The sequence below is a fragment of the Medicago truncatula genome, chromosome 6 (genome assembly GCF_003473485.1).
Source record: "Medicago truncatula cultivar Jemalong A17 chromosome 6, MtrunA17r5.0-ANR, whole genome shotgun sequence".
NCBI lineage: Eukaryota > Viridiplantae > Streptophyta > Magnoliopsida > Fabales > Fabaceae > Medicago > Medicago truncatula.
The window spans coordinates 42136618-42157028 of NC_053047.1; the positions used below are offsets into that span (position 1 = coordinate 42136618).

Here is a 20411-nt window from a genome sequence, read left to right on the forward strand (position 1 = left end):
TTTTGTGGGACAAAACAGACGTGATTGTGTCTTCTCTTCTTATATCGTTGGTGTGATTTTTTCTAACGTTTGTGTCTTGAAAGATCGTTGCAACGTGGTTATGATTGAATGGACCACATGCACTTTCGTTTATATTTAGGATGTTTTCTGATGTAAAAAACGGAGTTACATTCATAGAATAGAATGGTACAATACTCTCCTCTTTTTTAGGCGAGACCAAAACTGCTATTCTTGGCACTCCGTGTCCATTTATGGTACTCACGAAAACTGCTGTTTTATTGCTCTATTTTCACTTCCTAATTATCTTTCGGGTCTTGTTAACGAGTGCTCTGAGCATTCCTTATGAATAAATTATTCTTTAAAAAAAATAAAAACTTCAATTTCCAATACAATAAATGTACAAACTTTCATAAAAATTTTACCATCTTGGGTGCTTAAAGAGTGTCCTAGGGCACTCGCTAACATTTCTCTTATCTTAAATGAGATGTTTTATTTGAATAACAATTTTTCGAGCAAGGGTGTAGGACAATCAAAATAAACAAAAAGGTTAATTAATTAAATGGTCCTTATAAATATTCAATATTCATTTTTAGTCCCTATAAAATGAAATCGCACTTTATGGTCCCTGTAAAATATTATGTCAACATTTTTAGTCCTTGTAAAAAATTTCATCAGCATTTTTAGTCCCTATAAAAAATTTCCATCAATATTTTTGATCCCTAAAATGCTAAAGGAAAATGTCACAGGGACTAAAAGTGTGATTTTATTTTGTAGGGACTAAAAATAAAATTCTTAATATTTATAGGGACCATTTACTTAATTAACCCTAAACAAAAAAAATGTAGGTATTGACATAAAAAGCAAAGTAATTGAGAGAGAGTAAAAACACAATGTGAATGTGAGAGAAAAAACTTTCTTAAAAGTTGTCATAAAATTGTTGTACGAACATTATTTCTTTCATTAAATGGTTGTTTTGTTTGAAAATAAAAAAACTCCTATATAATACTCCCTCCGATCTCTATCATAAGAAGCGTTAAAAAAATATTATTATTGTTTTTCTCAAATTTGTCATCGTAAAACTACAACTGCAAATACTTTGGAGAATTTTGTTTCCGCTGCATTTTTTGTTTTTGTGTTTACGTGATAATTTTTTATTAGTTAAGCCCTTCATTTAGGTTTTGTTTGGGATTTTGGAGGGGAGGAGATGGGAAGACTTTGGAGAGTTGGAAATATAGGAGAAAATGGTAAAATCTTTCACATAGTTTGAAAGAATAACTTTTTAGAGAATGGTAAATTAATATTATGATTAATATATTTTTAACTTTAAAAATATTATAAATACATTGATTAAATTTGAAGAATTCATGTAAACGCTTCAAAATTCTCCTCCAAAACAATTTTTGAGTTCCCTAAAATGAGAAGGATATTGTATTATAAAGAAAAATTAACCATTCAAAGTCTTTTCCTTTCAATGTCATCTATTTCTTCCACTTGCTTATTCTTTTTTTTTTTTCTTTTCAAATCCCTCCCTCTCTTCCGCTCAAACTCGGAAATAAAGCTTTAGTTTTAGCATCTACTTCCTCTGTCCTAAACTATAAGTCACACAAATAAAGAAAAATAATTAATTTTGTATGAGAAAGGGAAATTATAGGTTATTTTACAAAATTATTCTTCATCTGTGAAATGTAAATTAAAGAATTGAAAGAAGAGATTCTAATAAACAGATAAGGTATAATAGAAAAAGTAGTTTTTAATTAGTATTGTAAACCAACTATTATAGGACAAGTTCAAAGCGGCTTATAATTTAGGAAAGAGAAAGTATGTAATATCATTAGCATGCCTAACACTTGATGCCCATAATCAAGAATCAACTCATATATATATTTGAGTATGGTTAAAAGAATGAGTTAAAGAAAAGTTTCACTAATTTTATTTATCTTCATGTTTTCATCTTCTGGAGATCATTTTGTGTTCAAAAGGGATGACCATTGAGCCAATGCCTATATATGTGTTCGGATTTGGATTTTATCTTAGCTAATTCTCTCATGATATACCCATTGTGCTTTAATCTCAACAATTCACCAATCACCTAATTATATTAAAAATTCAAAGTTATCAAACCAGCATTAGCATCCTACATAAGATGGGTTACAATGATATCATTAAAACTAAACACCCCAAATCTAAAGACAACCCAATTTTTGCTAATTTTTCAGCAATTTTGTTTTATATTTTAGGCAAACTAGAAAAACTTAACAAAAACAAAAGAGTTTTAAATTTTTGTAATCATAGAAATCAAGACAAAACAAGGATGAGTAGCCAGTTGCCATATAGTAACTTAATGTTAAGTGGAATAATCCATGATCTATAGCAATCTTCAAGCCCCAAAATATGGACCACAATTCTGATTTATAGCTCTGAACTTTCATGCACCTAGCACACATCAATGACCATTTCCATGCAGATATCTTAAGTCAAGTACTTGGTTTGAGCAACAATTGGTGAGAGTGTGAGATATTATTAAAAACAAATTCATTTATAGTACTCCAAATATGGTCAAGTGCAGTTCCAAAATAGTTCTTCACTCATTTTCATTCTCAGTAAAAAAGTACCTACAATATTAAGTTTAAAATTGTCCCACATCTGTAAAATATAATGTAGTACCTTAAAGTATGTAGAAATGTCTCATTATGCAGATTAAATTTGAAACTTCGGTCTGCAATTATGCCCTTCTGACTTCTTATCACTTTCAGTTTTCACCATTGTTAGCCTTTTTTGTATGTCAAGAATATGTACATGCATCAAATTGGTTGTAAAAGACACCCCAACTATGTATCCAAGGGTGGATCCAGACTTTAGGTATATGTGAAACTAAAATTTCAAGGGTTAAATATCCCTATAAATATGTCAACTTTTCGTTTTAGTCCCTATAAATTTTTTTTTTAACTTTTAGTCCCTATAAAAATTTTCATCTTCACTTTTGGTCCATCTTTAAAGTAAACTCATATATAGATGGGGGCTAAACCTAATTGATCCCACAAAAAAAAACGTTTCGGACGAAAGGAGGATGCTCATCCCAACAAGATGAACCAACATTAGAGTAACGATTGTCAACACCCCGAAACATCAGTTGGATTTAGATAATGTAGCACCCTTGGAGCCAGTGTTATACTTTGTATTTGTTGTTGAAGGTGTTTCTAAGACTTAACTCAACTAAGAATACCAATATTGCTAGTTTTGATACCTTCATCTGAATTTGAACTTCGAATCTCAAAATCATATGTATGTGTTTTATGTGATGTTTGACATTTTGGTCTAGAGATCCAAAAATAAATTAAAGAGATTGAAGATTTGATCTTCCCCTACAAAACAAAACAAAATTGATAATTAAATTTTTACTTTTTTTAATTATAAACTTCTTAAAAATTCATGCTATTATTTCCATATCGTTGGAGAACAATAAAAGGAAATTTTTCTCTAATTCATAGATAAGTTTTTGAGTTTAATTGTTATGTGTTCAATCATGTGCCATCTGGTATAACACAATGGTTGATATGTATGGTGTGGAAGAAATATAATTTTTGAGATATCGACTTCGATTTCAACTAGTTAAAAAAACATGCTTCCTATCATATTTTATAAAGATAATTGTAGAGTCATTTTTTAATCAAATCTAACAATGTGAGATACTTGTTAGATATAACTAAATGCATTTACACGAATATTTGTATAACCATTTTGTGATAACTTTTAACAATTTTTTTTTTCTTTAATGTTTTTAATCAATAAAAAAATAGAAAAAAAAAGATTATCAAAAAATAGTTGTACAAATATCATTTTTCTTACATAAAATGAATATCAATTGAATATTTATTTTTATTACCAACTAGAGTTTAAGTTTACTACAATGAATTATAGTCTTCCACAACAACAGAAAGAAAAATTGTCCAATCATCTCTCAAATAGGATTATCTCTCACGGCGAAAATCTTACTAAACACCAATAAAAAGATAATTTTATCATGTTCTTGTGCAGAAAGTGCTTAGAAACTTGAAAACAATGGCCAGGGAAAACACTTGAACCACAGAAAGAAAGAAAGAAACTCAACCTCATTCCTCAAAACAATGTCCTTGTTGAAGAATTTATGATGTTGACCATATTGATCTACCACATTAATAGTTTATGTGGTGCAAATAGTACTTTGCTTCTTGGTCAACTCTTTATACTTTCCCAGACATTGCAGGCTTGCAACGGCTTCATATAAAAATGAAAAAGACCATGGAATGTACGAAATTTGCAACAATTATTATTTGCACCTCTTCATTACTTACCCATCTCACTCTTTTTAAAATATTTCATTTCCAAAATATATTTTCTCCCCTCCATCCACTTTAGAAAACACTATCAAAGTCGCTACATCACACTCAACATCGGAAAACAAGATCAAATACTACAATTTTCTATGGTTTTAATGGATTCATAATCTTCTATTAAAACAAAAGATGACATACAAAGCATTGCGATGGAATATAATTTGCATGAGAGATTCCTTTATGTAATCTTCATTACTTATCCCATTATGTAGAGCCGGTTAAATTGATCAAATTATATAATAATCTTCTATCATAAATCATATTTAGATTCAACACACTAATCTCTGAATCATTCATAATAGTTTCTCTTATATTGTTCATGTCTTCATCTGCATTTAGTGATAAGATATTTATCCTTCATCTGATATACATGTCTTCTCTCTATATATACAAACTACTTAAGCCTATTTTACAACATCTTTTTTATTATAGGTGCTATCTGAACTCTCTCTAAAGTTGTTAATCATATTACATCTAATCTTGTCACATATTCAACACAATATCCTCAAGTATCACATACATAAAGATATTGTTTTTATTTGAGCAAAACATAAAAGACATTTGAAAACACAATGGAATTAATTAGATTTAATTATAATAATAGTTTTTGTCCTTGTAGAATTTTTTAGGGCATTGATTATTATGCATATCCTAAGCCTTGGTCATCCATAATTAATCAAGTCTTCTTTAAAAAGGGCCGGCTAGCTAGGTAATCAAACAAATATTAAGGCACCTAGTAATAAGTCATAGGTGTTAAAAAATTAAAAATACCTTCTTCACTCCACAATATACCTTTGAAAAGTTATTAAAATTTTCAAATACCAATGAATTACTCGCCTTCTCTTTCACGTCGAAATAAAAGTATTGCTAATATATGTCTAAAAAAAGGTATTGCTGACAGAACTCATATTGTCAAGAAAATCATGGATCCCACAATGATGTTGGAAAAATATTTGGTAAATGATGGCATTTTGGGTGAATGCCATGGCAGAGATGTACGACGGTGAAGATGTATCTATAAACATTATGACGATCAAATCAGTTTAATAGTTGAATCTCTTAAAAGGTCTACAATAAGAGAGATATTTATAGGTGACAATGTGAGACAATTATGGCCTTAAAGAAGGGTATTGGGATTTTCCATCCCAAAAGTCTACTCCGAAATAGTTTTTCCCAGGCGTTTAAAATTAAGGACAAAATTTTGATGGCAACTTGCACAATTCAAAACGGTCACTACCTTAGAAAAGTGGTTGGACAAACTTGAAGTTGGATATTGACATCATATATAAAAATCATCAATGGTCTAAGCCACATATGACGGTTGATATACTCTTTAACCTCTTATCTTTGACAAATAGATTACTTTTTCGGTGCACCTAAAATATCACACTACTTTATAATCGACACTAGTCGTAGTTTATAAACAAGATTCACACTCCTCTACCTCGCTACAAATCTTTAGACTTTGCGCAAGACAATATGAATAATATCTAAAAAAATGTGTCTTCAGTTCAAAACTTCTATACATTATCATTAGCTTGGATGACACTTCAAAAATGGATAAAATATATTTCATTGTTGGTTTAACCTTCAAGGCATCAATTACACATATATTTCTGTGTTTTCTGATGATTTTATCTATTTAGACTTTAGTTATGTTGGTCAATGCAAACATTAATATATTTTCTTTAAAAAAAGTCAATGTTATAATTAAGCATTATTGATCACAATGTGGCATTTTGGCAGCGTTCATCACGGAAACATTTTGTACTATATATGTTTCATATATGAAATACCAATGCTTTCATGGCACGTTTGTTCTTCTAAGAACTTAGTAGCCCTGCATGTGTTCCAAACAAGTAGTTGGGGTGTGTTGACTGTGAGAGAATCACTTAATTTTACACCCTTGAGGTCAAACCCTCTTATCTTCATGACCCACATACACATGGCTCTGTTTTGATTATATATACTTACTTCATTGTTGTAAGGGGGACAAATGATTTAAGGTTGACTATCTCATTTGATTTGAGTTAATGGTTAAATAAGTTGGCGGTATCGAAAAAAGAAGTTGACTATGACATACTTTAGATAGACTCTGGTATTATTTTAGATTTATGGTTCGTAAGGTGAGAACAATCTTCAGTTATAAATATGAGTTTAATCTTATCTCATCTAACAAGGTCTAATGGCGCAGTTTGTTGTCCGTTTGCCTTCTATTCAAGTGTAAATAATAGTTTATATATATAATTACACACTAGATTATAAAATACAATAAAAAATAATCCAACATTAAACCATTAACACACTCCTCACATTTATGACTCGACATTTGGAGTGTGACTTAATAGTAGGAGTTTGAGCCGAGTTTGGATAGAGTCTAATATCATTTTATAATTTAGGTTGAACTTTAACTAAACTTTACAAAAACATCTTATAAGGCAAAAATTATCCTATTTATAAACACATGTTTAGACCATGTCTCATTCAATTTGTTTAAACCAACCCTTACCATTGGGGTACAACCTCTGCTACATCTTGTGGGACGGTTTTGTTTATTGGAAGTAATAAAAATGTCAAGACATATAGTCAACATGAACACTAAATTACAAGCAATTCGAGTGATCAATGCGGATAGAAAATTTTAGCACTTCTTAGAGTCAACCTAATGTGTTGATTCCACGCATGCTAGTTAGGTAGGGCAGTTCTTGATTAATTTCTAATGGTTTCCAAGATATTTGAGTATAGTAACAGTACATTTTTTTTTTTTAACAGATGAGATGTGAAACTTACACATACTATGCGAAGAGAAGAGTATCGTGAATTCAAACCATTGCTCAACACTCAGATGTGGGTCACAACATTTTATCATATAATTTGGCGCATTTTCAGAAATATCATAATATTTATTTATTTATGCTAACTTGCACCCACATGAAACTATAAAGAGTAATTAAGATATATACTCGCACGCTCACACTCACATTTAAAATAGCACATCAAATTCATAATTTACATGAACATTCAAACTCGCAGGAACGACTCTACGCTACCTTATACTCCAACACATTAATATTTAATATTGCATGCCTAAAGAAGCATATTGAGTAATTCAACAATTTGTACCATATTATCTCTTTATCAACCAAAAACCTCCATCTTCGCTTAGCCTCTAACACAATATTAAACATATCAAGATTTTTTACAACTCTCCCACCACTATTTTTTGTTTGACACATTCGATCCCAACTAATCCAACAAATGACTTTCATTTAGGAGAATGGATGTAAAGTCATAGAAAATAAAACCTCTAACCCAATCTATGCCGATCATATAATCCAAAAAATTTGACATATATAAAACTAGCAAATTGCTCCAATCTTTTGATATCAAAGAAAATGGTTGACTAAATTTGATTGGATAGTAAAAAAAAAAAATTGAAGTAGATTGGATAGTAAAAATTGTTTATTAAGATTTTGATTAATTTAATATTTAATGTCATAGGATTGAAAGTCTGCGTAAATCAGGTCTGCACAACTGGTTAAAACCTTTTTTTAAATATTCTCCAAAATGTACTAATTGAAAACTATATACAAGTTATATATTATTAATTAATAAAAGTCAAATCATTCTCCAATTAATAAAATTACTATAAGCAGGCCATTAATACCTCTATAAGCAAGGTTCTACATGAAGTAACAGTGACAATCTACAAATTAAGGTTGAATCGATTATATTTTCTTTTCAATCACACCATATGCGGTGGTCATGGTCATATGTATAATTAATAATGCAGTGTCTTATGGCTTATGCTTAACTATATAGTGGTATTTTATTTAAGCAACTACATATGCTCTTTGAAAGCTGTTTTTCATTTTTTTTAAGTGCCAAACACCACTTGAAATTCAGGTACGCAACCGCGAGATTTTAGATTTTTAATAAGGATAAATATGTTCAGTCTAACATTATCAACATTATCAGTTGTGTTACGGCTTGCAAACAACTCATTTTCATTTTATTATTATACACAAAGAGGGTTGGATCCATATTTTTTTCTTTTTGTCTTAAGTGTCGGATTCTTAAGAGAAGGGTGTTTAGTAACTCGATCGAGTGAGAAGTAAAATCTAATTAATGATAGTATCAAGTAGTATAATTAATTCATGTGAATTAACTAAAAGAAACTATGTTGGTTTTAATTAAGTTTAACGATGAGCCGACTTATCAATTAGTATAATGAATTCCCTTTAACAATTTTTTTTGTTTTTTTATGAAGTAAAAATTTATAATATCTTTGCTTATCAAAAAATTAAAATAATTTTTAATCAAGAAATCACGATTTCTTTCAATCAAGAAATCAAGCCCATTATCTACTTGGGTTGACTTTATGGTGTTGACTTTGAATTTTGGAGTGTGGTCATCTCATGGTCTGTCTTATGTTTGATTCTTTATGGTATCAATTTTAGGGGGCTAGTTTGACTTCTTCAACACCAAAAAATGTATGCCCATTTATCATCTTGGCTCGACAATTCGATCCATGGCAGATATGATTGTATTCACACGTCTCACAACAACAGACTTTAAGGTGGAAATATTAAGTCGAACTCATTGAATCTATTCGGCTCAATCATCAATGTTGATGGAAGTTGATTTCACATTACTTTTTAGAATGGCATTGGTGATCTCATTCGAAGCTCTAATGGTCTTGGCGTGCTATATTTTTAGTTATCAACGTGTTAAGTTGGCATCCTCGAAGCAGAACTTTATGGCATTCATCAAGGGCTAACTCTTGCTAAGGACATGTGCTTTTATGATTTAGTCTGCTACACTGATTCCTCTCTCTGTTTGAAGCTCATTGAGGCTCCAACTAACAAATTCTATAAGCATTTTGTGCTGATTGAAACATCAAAGATTTATTGCATGATAATTGCCTCTTCCGCATCTTCCACACTTTTCATGAATGTAATCAAAGTGCTGATTTTATGGTCAAATTTGACGCTTCTTCCTACTCTGAGTTCTTGGTTCACGCTTCTCCTCTAGAGCTTAAAGATATCCTTATAGTAGATGAAACATGAATTTTCTTTTTAAAATTGTAGTCTTTTTCTTTTATCTTTTGATTTAACCTTGTAAAAAAAATCAAGATACATAAGATTTCTTAAGTGAGAATATTAGTATCATTATTCTTGTAAAAAAAGAAATTAGCATAATTATGAAAGTAAAATACGAAATTTTAATATCAATCAATATCAACATCATTTTCCTCACACACACACAACACAACAACAACAACAAAGAGATGCAGTTATATATACAAATATAAATTCAAGCAGTGTACATCACGTGGGGTGGACCATTTTTAATTTGTTCTAGAATATCTCCCGACACTACTATAGGAATTAATACAAAGTATATACTTATACTATACTTATAATTAATTACAATGTTATAATCAAATCATACTTATATACTACTAATTATCCAATAAACATGGCAATTAGACTTGAATTAAAAATATGCACATCATCATGTACTGTAGGGATTGAGGCATGTTAATATTTTATTCATACCAAGTTTCCAACCCTTTCATGAAGCTGAAAGCTATAACTGGTTGGTGTGTTTTGCTAGCTGTTACGTACTTTAAACTCCAAACTCTAAGTCAACTATGATATGAATTGAAATTAAATCAGTAATTACTAAGTCAAATGATGTTGATAAATTCAAGACCAATACTCATTCAATAAGGATTAATTTTTTACTACACAACCAATCAAGATGTTCAAGATGATATAGACACTATACTAACTCATCATACAAATAATGTAGTAATTAAGACACATAATTTAATAGTAACAAATTTCATTCATTATAAAACAAAATAATACAAAAGATTAATTTTGTAATAAAAACTTGCTTAAGTAAATTAAGCAAGCAAACAAGGGATTGATACACTTCAATTGAATATTCACCTTTACATTATGTGCTTTTAAAAGAATATACCAAAATGGCCTCAACCATTTGAAAAAAAATAAAAATAAATAAACAAAGACTCTAATGTTTTGGTCTTATCCCTCCCATTTCAAGGCGAAAGAAACTGGTAATCGGAATTCGTTTGGGAGATAAGTAAAACTTGACAAATGATTATTTTTGTCATGATTCAAACTCTGACTCTTCTGATTGATTTGACCCTAAAAAAATACTATTTAATCATGGTAGAGTGATGGTAAAAATTATATTCCTATATCCTTTCTGTCCTTGTTATTCATGAAATCACGTATTCTTTTGAGTGCAAGTTCAAGTGTTTCTTCACTCATATTTGCAAAACAAACCCTAAACCAACCGGGTTCGGAACAATGACAAGAACACCCTGGTGAAATATTAAGCTTAACTTCATTCAAAATCTCATTCCAAAGCTTCAATTCACCTTCTCTTGTATTACTTTCCAACATTGGACTCATATTCATCCAACAAAACAACCCTGCATTACCTTTCAAGCATTCAATTCCAGCACTTTTCAAACCTTCAATGATCATTTCATATCTTTTCCTTAATCTTTCTCTATTGACCTTGATGTAATTATCAGTGAAACTTTCATCTGACAACATTGATGCTAAAAGATGTTGTGTTTGTGAAGATATTAAGGTAAAACTCGACATTCTTCGTGCTGTTGTAACAACTTTATCGTTGTAGGAATAAATTGTTCCGACTCTGAAACCTGGTAGACCGAGATCTTTAGAAAGACTATAAACAATGTGACATCTTTCCGCGTCTTTGTATTGACGAGATTCAAGAATCTCGGCTATGCTTATGAATTCATGTGAAGAGAAAACTGAGCCCGAGTAGATTTCGTCTGAGACAAGGTGTATGTTCTTGCGAGTCACGAAGTTCAGAATGTCCTCGAGAACTGAACGTTGAATCGATATGCCTAATGGATTTGATGGGTTGGTTATAAGTACTGCTTTTACTTTCATGTTCATGGATTCTGCATTTTTGTATGCAGTTTCTAATGCTTCAAGTGTGATTTGAAAATTGTTTGAGCTATCACAATGGATTGGAATTATGTTTACACCAGTTCTCCATCTCAAATCTCTATCAAATCTGCAAAATCAAAAAATATATACATTAGTTTAATTTTCCAATTATTGTACTAATATTGTCGCGCGAATTTTATGCTTAGATGATTACTCGTTTCATCTTTTTTTTAAAAGATTCACAATTTTAGTCCTCACTAAATTTGGAAAAATGGAGACCATATTTTCGAATTTAGAAATACACGAAATAAAATCATGAATTAGTAAAAATAGACGGCCGAAAATGCATTTAAGCAAAAATATTATAGAATATATTGTACTCATAGAGCAAATAGTTAAGTTGCAAGTTCCAAGAAAAAAAAAAGTTTGACATTTTGAAACTATATTATAAAATTTTTGGTATAGGAAGGTTCCATTATTAATTATGGTAAGAGAAAAATATAAAAATGTATTGAAGTGTGAAAAGAGAAAATTTCTTACCCAGGATAGTATGGTGTTGGAACAAGTAAAGCATCTCCTGGATTTGCAAGAATGAAAGTCAAGAGCTCATTGGCAGCAGTAGCACCAGCAGTGAGGACGATTCTTTCATAATCAAATTTTGCTTTATTTCCTCTAATTTTTTCCATGAAACTTGCCATTGCTTTTCTGAATGATTTAAGTCCATGATAGTCTTGAAATAATGCATTATCTCTAAAACTTGAACCACCTTTTCCCCATGTTGAAGCCTCTGAGTGTTCTTCCAAGTATTTTTCAAGTAAATCAAATGATACCTAAAGAATTTCAAACAAAAAATATTAGTCAACTAGTAAAATATAAGCTTCGAAATTAATGAAAATAATTAAGTGTCACATTTTTTTCCTTTCTTTTCTTGCATGTATAAGCAAAAAAAGTACATATATCTGATCAAAATTTTGATGAGATACACGTGCTTTTTTTTTTCTTATATCATTGACACAGGTCAGACACCGAAAACGTCTTCGATATTTATACACTTACTTGATTTTCTGCCAAGCCCATTTGTATAACTCCAGAAGGGTTAGTTATTTCATGATAAGGGTTTTCATCATAGGCTTTCCATCCAGCAAAGTATGGAGAATTTTCTCCATGAGTTTCAGAAGTTGCAATATTTGAAAGTTCAACACAAGGGTGTTCTTGTTCAATCTCAAGACCCATACTAACTATTTTTAGAAGGAGGGGAAAGAGAGAGAAGGTAGTTAGATAGGTAGAGAGAGAAAATGGGTGAGAGAGAGTTGAATGAAAAGTTTGTGTGAAATTTCTCTATATATAGGCTTTGAGGCTTAAAGACAAGGAAAAAAGGTCCCTTTTCAACTTGGCTGGCTTATTCAGCATAAATAATGCATAAAATGTATATAATATAAATTATTGATTTTGTAGTGTAAGCAAATCAAAGCTTTACCTTTTAAGCTTTAATTTAATTTAATTTCACATAGTTTATCTGTTGCTACTTGTGACAACTGTGACAGATCCACACGGAAATTATATGGTGGTTGTTTGGAGATGGATGTTTTGATTAAGTTGCTATTATAGTTCCCTAATTTTGCTTACAAATTACCAACTTTGTTTGGTGAAGTTGATAAGGATTCCGCTCAGATTCTTCAAAGATCTGGGTTTGATGTTCATTGTTAGTTTAAGAACATCGTTATTAGATGATATGTAAGTACTTGTATCTGTGGTCTATGAATCTTGAAATTTGTCTTGATCTTCGTTGATAAGGATTCCGCTCAGATTCTTCAAAGACCTGAGTTTGATGTTCGTTGTTAGTTTGAGAACATCGTTAATAGATAATATGTAAGTATTTGTATTTGTGGTCTCTGAATCTTGAAATTTTTCTTGATCCTCGCAACTCTTCGGGTTCAACTTACTTCAACATTTTATAAAAAAATAAAATAACCTTTGTTTTAATGGAGCAGATTGTTCATAACTTTGTTTGTGGCTTAATTAATTTATGGTTTCATACTTGTTTATTAAATTTACAGGTGGTTGAGTTCTTGAAAAAACAATTCTACTATTCTCAACCTACGACTAATCAAATCCAATGCCAAATAAACACCAAAAATTCCATTGTGGAAACCAAATCATGATTTAAGATCTGAATTGGGTGTTTAGCATATAAGAAAAAAATGGAGAAAATTCTAGCAAGGAGTAGTTAAGTTTTGATGACCAGACAAAGATACCATGTAACCCAAAAGATAGATTAAGATTCTGATTTTGCAAGAAGAACTATGACAAAAGAGAACATCTTGGGATATCTTGTGACCCCACTTTTGCATCAATACCAAACAACAAAATTGATCAATGAGTTTTGTGAGATTTAAATAAAACATCTCCCTTAATTTGAAGAACAAATTAAGATTATTGGATAAAGGAGCACAATGAGTACTCCAATCCAATCCAATACAATCAATTTCTATATGATTTTTTTTTTGGGTATAATCAAATATATTTTTAGGGTTTATGCATCAAATCTCTTCAATATATACAACCTTTAAAGTTTGTAGTTGTATCTAATCTAATTGTGGTGCACCTTGTTCTAATTAGTCATTTACTTGTGCACTTCCTAAATATTTGGAGCACCATTTTTTCCTTGGTGATGAAATGAAAGGCAATCTAGAGGCAATCTTATTTGAGTAGAAATAGGACACTAAATATGGGTGCCACTATATATAATGAGTAATCAAATTGTGGTTTGCGAAATTGTAGGAGACTAACTCATTCTACTAGACTTAACTATCATCGGAAAAAATTATAGGCGATCAATAAAACTAAATGATAGGCATCTCACAAACAATAATCATAATTTACAATTATTTCAATAATAGATTAGTTATCTATGGAAAATATCACATAATTCATCATTTCAAAATTATATGTTTTATCATTGGCCTTAAATAATATTGTCTTGTTAAATGAAAAATATCACAAAATTTTCATATACTTCTAGAGTTATTTTTTTATAAGATAAAGTTTATATGGGTTGGGCTCCGGGATTCATTAGGGTTAAGGGCATACCTATGACTCAGAACATTTATCCGGAATTCAAAACCAACAATATTAATATTTTTGGTACAAACAGCTAAACATATGTAATTATAGCTGTCTGCTTGATTAATACTAGTGTTAAGACTTGGGAGAGTAAAATTCTTTAAAGGGATGGTTTAACTTTTGCTATTTTTGGCATATTGTAGTTCTTTTTTATGAGGTGTATATTGATTTTATTTTTTAAGGATGAGGTGTATATTGATAAAAGAGGTGTGTTATTTGAATAACCTTTTGATAGACAATTTATTTGACAACCATAAATTTATAAAGAAAAAATAAGTTTTAGCACAAATATCAAAGCAATAGAAAGATAAAATGAAAACATATGTGAGTATGAGAGAGAAAGTTGTCACAAAAGTTATTACAAAATGGTTGTACAAATATCATTTATGGGACGTTTACTTATTAGGAATATATATATATACACCGTGGCTCAATGAGAGCTTTATATTAAAAGCAAAATAACATCATTAAGAAAATGAATCCTTTAAGAAAAATCATTATGAAAATGAAAGCTATTTTTCTTTTAATATTAAAAAATTAAGAGAACCACAACCTTATTGAGAATTTACGTATACTTATTCATTAAGTATAAATTAATTAATAAGTATACTAATATGAGTGAAATGCTTAATCATCTTTGCACATAATTCACAGGTTCACACAAACTTTCAATTTGAGAAATTGAAGAAGTTGTATTCCATGCAAAAGTCAACATGAAAAATAATAAATAAATAAACTAATGAGCAACGACAAAAGAAAAAAGTAATAAATCTGACGAAAGACGAAGAATTTCAAAACGAATATAGGCTTGGAAATTGTTTCAGTTGAATTTAATTATTAGAAATGATACTAAAAAAAATGAATTCTCATTTTCTATGTCAAACTTTTTTCTTTTGTGACAAGACAAACTTTTAGAAGAAGAAAATGTACACTTTTAGTATTTTGGCAAAACTAATTTGGATTACATCAGTCTTTTGTAAAGTTTCTAACGTAATCAATTTTTTTTCTTTTTTATGATTTTTTAAACTATAACAATGCCTCCTTTCAAAAATGAAAAAAATAAACATACTACGACAATAAATCTCTTAAATATAATTCCGGTGAGCATAGCTCAGTTGGAAAAGATATGCATTATTATATGCAGGGGTCCGGATTTGAACCCGGACACCCCACTTATTCGCTTTGAAAAAAGGGGAATTCTAACCACTAGTCTACTTGACCAAAAAAAATCTCTTAAATATATTAAATTTTTTTTTTTTTTATAGTATTAAATATATTGAAGTATTATAGAGTCCACAACGCGTACCACCGTCCAGTGGTCGGTTGTTGACCACTGTTGGCCAACTCTTATCACCTATCTGACCATTATTTTGACCACCTTCTACCACCACTCATGTTACCCCCAGTAAACCCTAACCACCACCCACCATTGACGACCACCACTTTATCCACCTCTGATTAGGAGTGTTTGGAGGTTGGGTTGGGCTAATTTGACCAAACTCATTACTGAATCTGATCAATTGTCTTTGGTTTGAGTTGAGTGTCCAATTCATATTTTTAACGTTAAAACTGAACCAAACAATTTGTTATTGTTAGGAAATTAGGGGGTTCTTGTTTGTATTACGAATGGTTTTTGAATCTCTTCTTTGTAGATTAAATACATTTTGTACTTCTTCATATTGTAATAGAGTTTGATGTTAATTTTTTTTTAATGAGTTTACCATAAGCATAATTTTCACACACACACTTAGACATTCTCATGTACATAATTTTATTTTTATATGAGTAATAATATTTTATCATTTAGAGAAGTAATTAAGACATGTTCATCAACAAAATAAAAAACATGTCTACGCAAGCATATGTAAAAAAGTTAGGAATTTAAGATATTTGTCGGGATTGTGTTGTATATACGGATTTCAACTACTAATTACTAACTAGCTTAGAGTAGTTAAGCATAGATATCAATCCATAATAAATAATAGAATGATTATAATTATATAAGAATGGCAATGATGAGAAGAATATGGTTTTGTTGAATTATATCCATGTGCAAGAGAAGATCGAGTTTAGATCTGTAGTTAATATGGTGAACGTGATTGAAGGGATCATATGACGACTGTGCGGCTATTTCAACCTCTAATGTTGAGACAGGTATCAAACAATGGTCTCACCATATATGGTACCACATTTTTATTATAATTGAGTTTTTGAGTCCTAGTTGTGGACTTATTCTTACTAGCTAGAGTCTAGAGTCTAGAGTCTAGACCCTTTTCTACCTAGATAAAATTAACATATGTATCCAACATGATTGGCTGGAATGTATCCAAATTGATCTATTTCTTCAACAAAAATAATATTCCTCACAAGCTTCATGCATGACTCATACCATAAATTATCATTATGAGATTAATATGGTGTGACACAATTGTTAGATAGTTGGTTTTCTTAAACATGTGTTTAATATCATTATGATGTGTTGTTTTGGATCGGTCAGAAGGTCAATCTCATACTGACACGTGGACTAAACGTCCACCATACTAAGGCACGATGCATGAAGGAACGCATCGGTATCAATGCATCGAATCACATTCGAGCACGCCTCCATGTGCCAATCACCCTACACGTGTCCTCTAATCACTCCCTAATCACACGTCGCATATCATGGAGATGATTATTCTCACACGCGCCTATATAAGGGTGACTTAACTTCACCCTCAATGTATGATTCACTTTTCACCACACTTTCTACACACTTTTTCTTAGTTCTATTACTAACTTGAGCGTTGGAGTATTAATGTGTCTGCAGACACCTTTAGTCCCTCAAAGGTCGGTCTTAAGATTTTTGATGTCCTAGACAAAACAATAAAATTGTGCCCTTTAAAATATTCAAATATTTTTCTTTTTGCATTCTTTTTTAAAAGATTCATTTATAATCAAAGTTCTTTAAAAATATATTTTCAATAAAATTAATCAAACCGAATTAAAAAGAAATATATATCTATATAATATTAACTACTAAATAAAAATAATAATTTTGGTACCCTGAGCCGCCGCCCACCCTGAAGGCCACCTCTGGTTAGTTCATTTTGATTATATGCGTGTGTAAAGAAAAAATGGCATTATCTAAAGCACAAAGAATAAGAAGTTGCAAAGCTAGCTTGGATTTGTCCTTTACTTAATATACTAATTGCTTTGAAAAGCTATAACTAATAAAGTCATTAAAAATTGATTTCAAGAATTGTATTAGGGTTATTTGATGTTAATTAATTGTGTGTTAGGTGGAACAAAAACCATAGATGATATATTATAGTATAATGTTGCTAATGAAGCTCAATGTCAAGAAAGTACTCTCTTAATTCCTATACATATAGGATTCCAACTGAGACACACCAAGTAATGGAAGTAGCCATGAAATTAATGAGAGGAAGATTATGAAAATGACTAATTGGTTTATTGTCTACAAGGAAGTTTACAAGGACGGTGCTTGAACAATTGATTAAGATCTTCTCCGACATGAAATTTTAAAAAACAAAAAATATGAAAGTAGAATCTAGTAATTACGTGAGATAGGGGATGTGTTGATGAACTTAATTGTTAACAGCTGTGACAAATCAAAGTTAAGAAGTGTAGATCCAACATAATTTAATTTGTCATGTTTTTTTGAATGATGTATACATTTAAGAGAGGAGTCAAATTACACTAGGGTTACAAATAGGTGTTTTTTTTACAAGATTACAAATAGGTGTTATATTACACCTATCAAACTATTTTGAACATTTCCTTACGAACAATATTTTTTTTTAGGGGTTTTTTTTTTTTTTGTCTAGTAGTTTAGTGACTACAGCTCACACATTTAAATGTGGAGAAGTGGGGTGTTCGGGGTTTGAACCCCGACCTCTGCATAAATTTATGCAATGTCCCTGCCAATTAAGCTAAGCTCGCGGGGACTTTTTTTTAGGGTTTTAACAGTATCTTTTACATCTACTCTATTATCCACTCTTTTTAACTATAACGTATTGTATGTTAGTTATAGTTAAATATAAAACATTTCTTTTAAGAAATATATATAAAGCGTTTATTAAATAATAAAATAAAGCATGATAGTTTTTTTTCAAAGGAGAAAATGTGGCAGTTGTTTTATTAAAAAAAAAAACTATGAACTTGGCCGTTATTTTTAAGCCATAAACATGTTGTTTTATTAAAAAAATAATTAAATTAAATTAATAGGGTTAAAATTGGAAGAAAATATAAAAAAACTACCAGTTATAAGCTCAAAAGCTACTTGAAATAGCTTTTCAAAAACATTATAAGCTAGTGGAAAAAACTTTTTACCAAACACATCTTATTATATCAAAACAAGCTTATAAGCTAGTCCAACAAGTTATAAGCTAACTTACTCGTGTTATCAAACACAACCATGATGGGTTGAATTTGATGTGAAATTTTAATTTTTACAAGCCCTATAGTGTAAATTAATTAAGATTGTATACCTAAATATAATTAAATAAAAATTAAAAGTTATCTTATTAAAATTGATTTTTTTTTATAGAAAAATTGACTCATTTATTTGACATTTAATGTTACATTTGTATACATTTTAATTGGTTGATATCTTGAAGGGGTAAATACCTTCCAAACAAGAGAGGGTAGTGTAGAAAAAACTTTGATATAAAGGTTTTAGACAAATCTAAAATCATTTGATATATTATTGAAATTTATCAAAGTTAACAATGTGATAAAAGCATAAAAGAAGTTTATTTTAGTGGGTTTAAATAACACTAAACTTCTACCCCGCGGGTCATTATATTTTCTTACAATCAATAATGAAATCGTTATTGACATATGAATCTAAAGGTAATAAAGCATAAAATTGACATCTAATTTTTATTCAACTTTTATTGAATTCATTAGTCTATTGTTGATGCTAATAAGCACAAATAGGTCACTTTGAGCTGCTAACCACATAAATGAAGTTTGATAGTTGTTGACTTAAAAAATGCATTCTTATCGGCATAGGCACTTATAGCTAATCTTGACGAATTTTTTTATCCAATGAACCTTATCACATTAAACATACAAAACAGACACAATACTATATGGCATTAAATGTCTTCTATGAGGTTTGCAAGCACACAATTAACTGAATAAATGTTGAATTAATGGTTATTCTCTTTGACAATGAACATGCCAGGTTTAGGATGCAATCTTAGCATAATAGGCACAGATAGGTTTTGCTCATTAATGAAGTAGTTGATAGTTAAGTCTTGGTTAATGAGTTCTTGAATAGCTACATACATCGTTTATAGCAAACATGGTTCTTTTATTCTTTGAGTGGCTCAAGACCAATGAAAATCGTGTGAGTAGACCAGAGTTTGAATGGTTTAAGACTAATGCAGGAAAGCAACAAATTGAAGGGAAATAACTTGATGTTCAGGGATAAATTTGTCATTTTGAGTGTTAGGGCTGCAATTAGGGTTAGGGATTTGGAGTAATCAAACCACCTTTGATTTATATTAAGTAAGATATCAAATAGTTTTAGTTTTGTGTAAAACTTTACATAAATAATTCATATGAGATAAATTTTCAATCCAACTGTGAATTTTATAAAATTTATATTAGTTAAAACGTTATTGAACGATTTAAATTTTTTCAAAAGTTATACAATGATATAATTTGAATCCTCGCCAAACATTGTCTTTTGACAGATTGAAAGCAAGAACTTGGATTTAAAAATTTGCATATTTGTTTTGGACTCTTTTTAAGCGTATTATGGACACTCTCTCTTCCTGACAATATCTTTTACGTGCACTCTTTTTATTGGGTTAAATTTATACGGGAATCACACTTTAGAAATATGTCTTATATAAGAGTTGTGTTATATATACAATCAAAATTGAACAACTAATGCAACACCTTTTGATAATGTGAGAAGCACGCAAATCAAAATCAT

At 30.1% G+C, this 20411-nt stretch overlaps 1 protein-coding gene across 1 annotated transcript; it reads right to left on the reverse strand.

Moving 5' to 3' along the window:
- Positions 1-10206: 10206 nt before the first annotated feature.
- Positions 10207-12633, reverse strand: LOC11435609 (1-aminocyclopropane-1-carboxylate synthase 7). Its single transcript, XM_003620831.4, has 3 exons — positions 12392-12633; positions 11876-12165; positions 10207-11462 (listed from the first exon to the last, which is right to left on the reverse strand). Exons 1-3 carry the CDS (start codon positions 12566-12568, stop codon positions 10595-10597), a joined length of 1335 nt encoding a protein of 444 aa, XP_003620879.1. The 5' UTR covers positions 12569-12633; the 3' UTR covers positions 10207-10594.
- Between the last annotated feature and the right edge of the window lie 7778 nt (positions 12634-20411).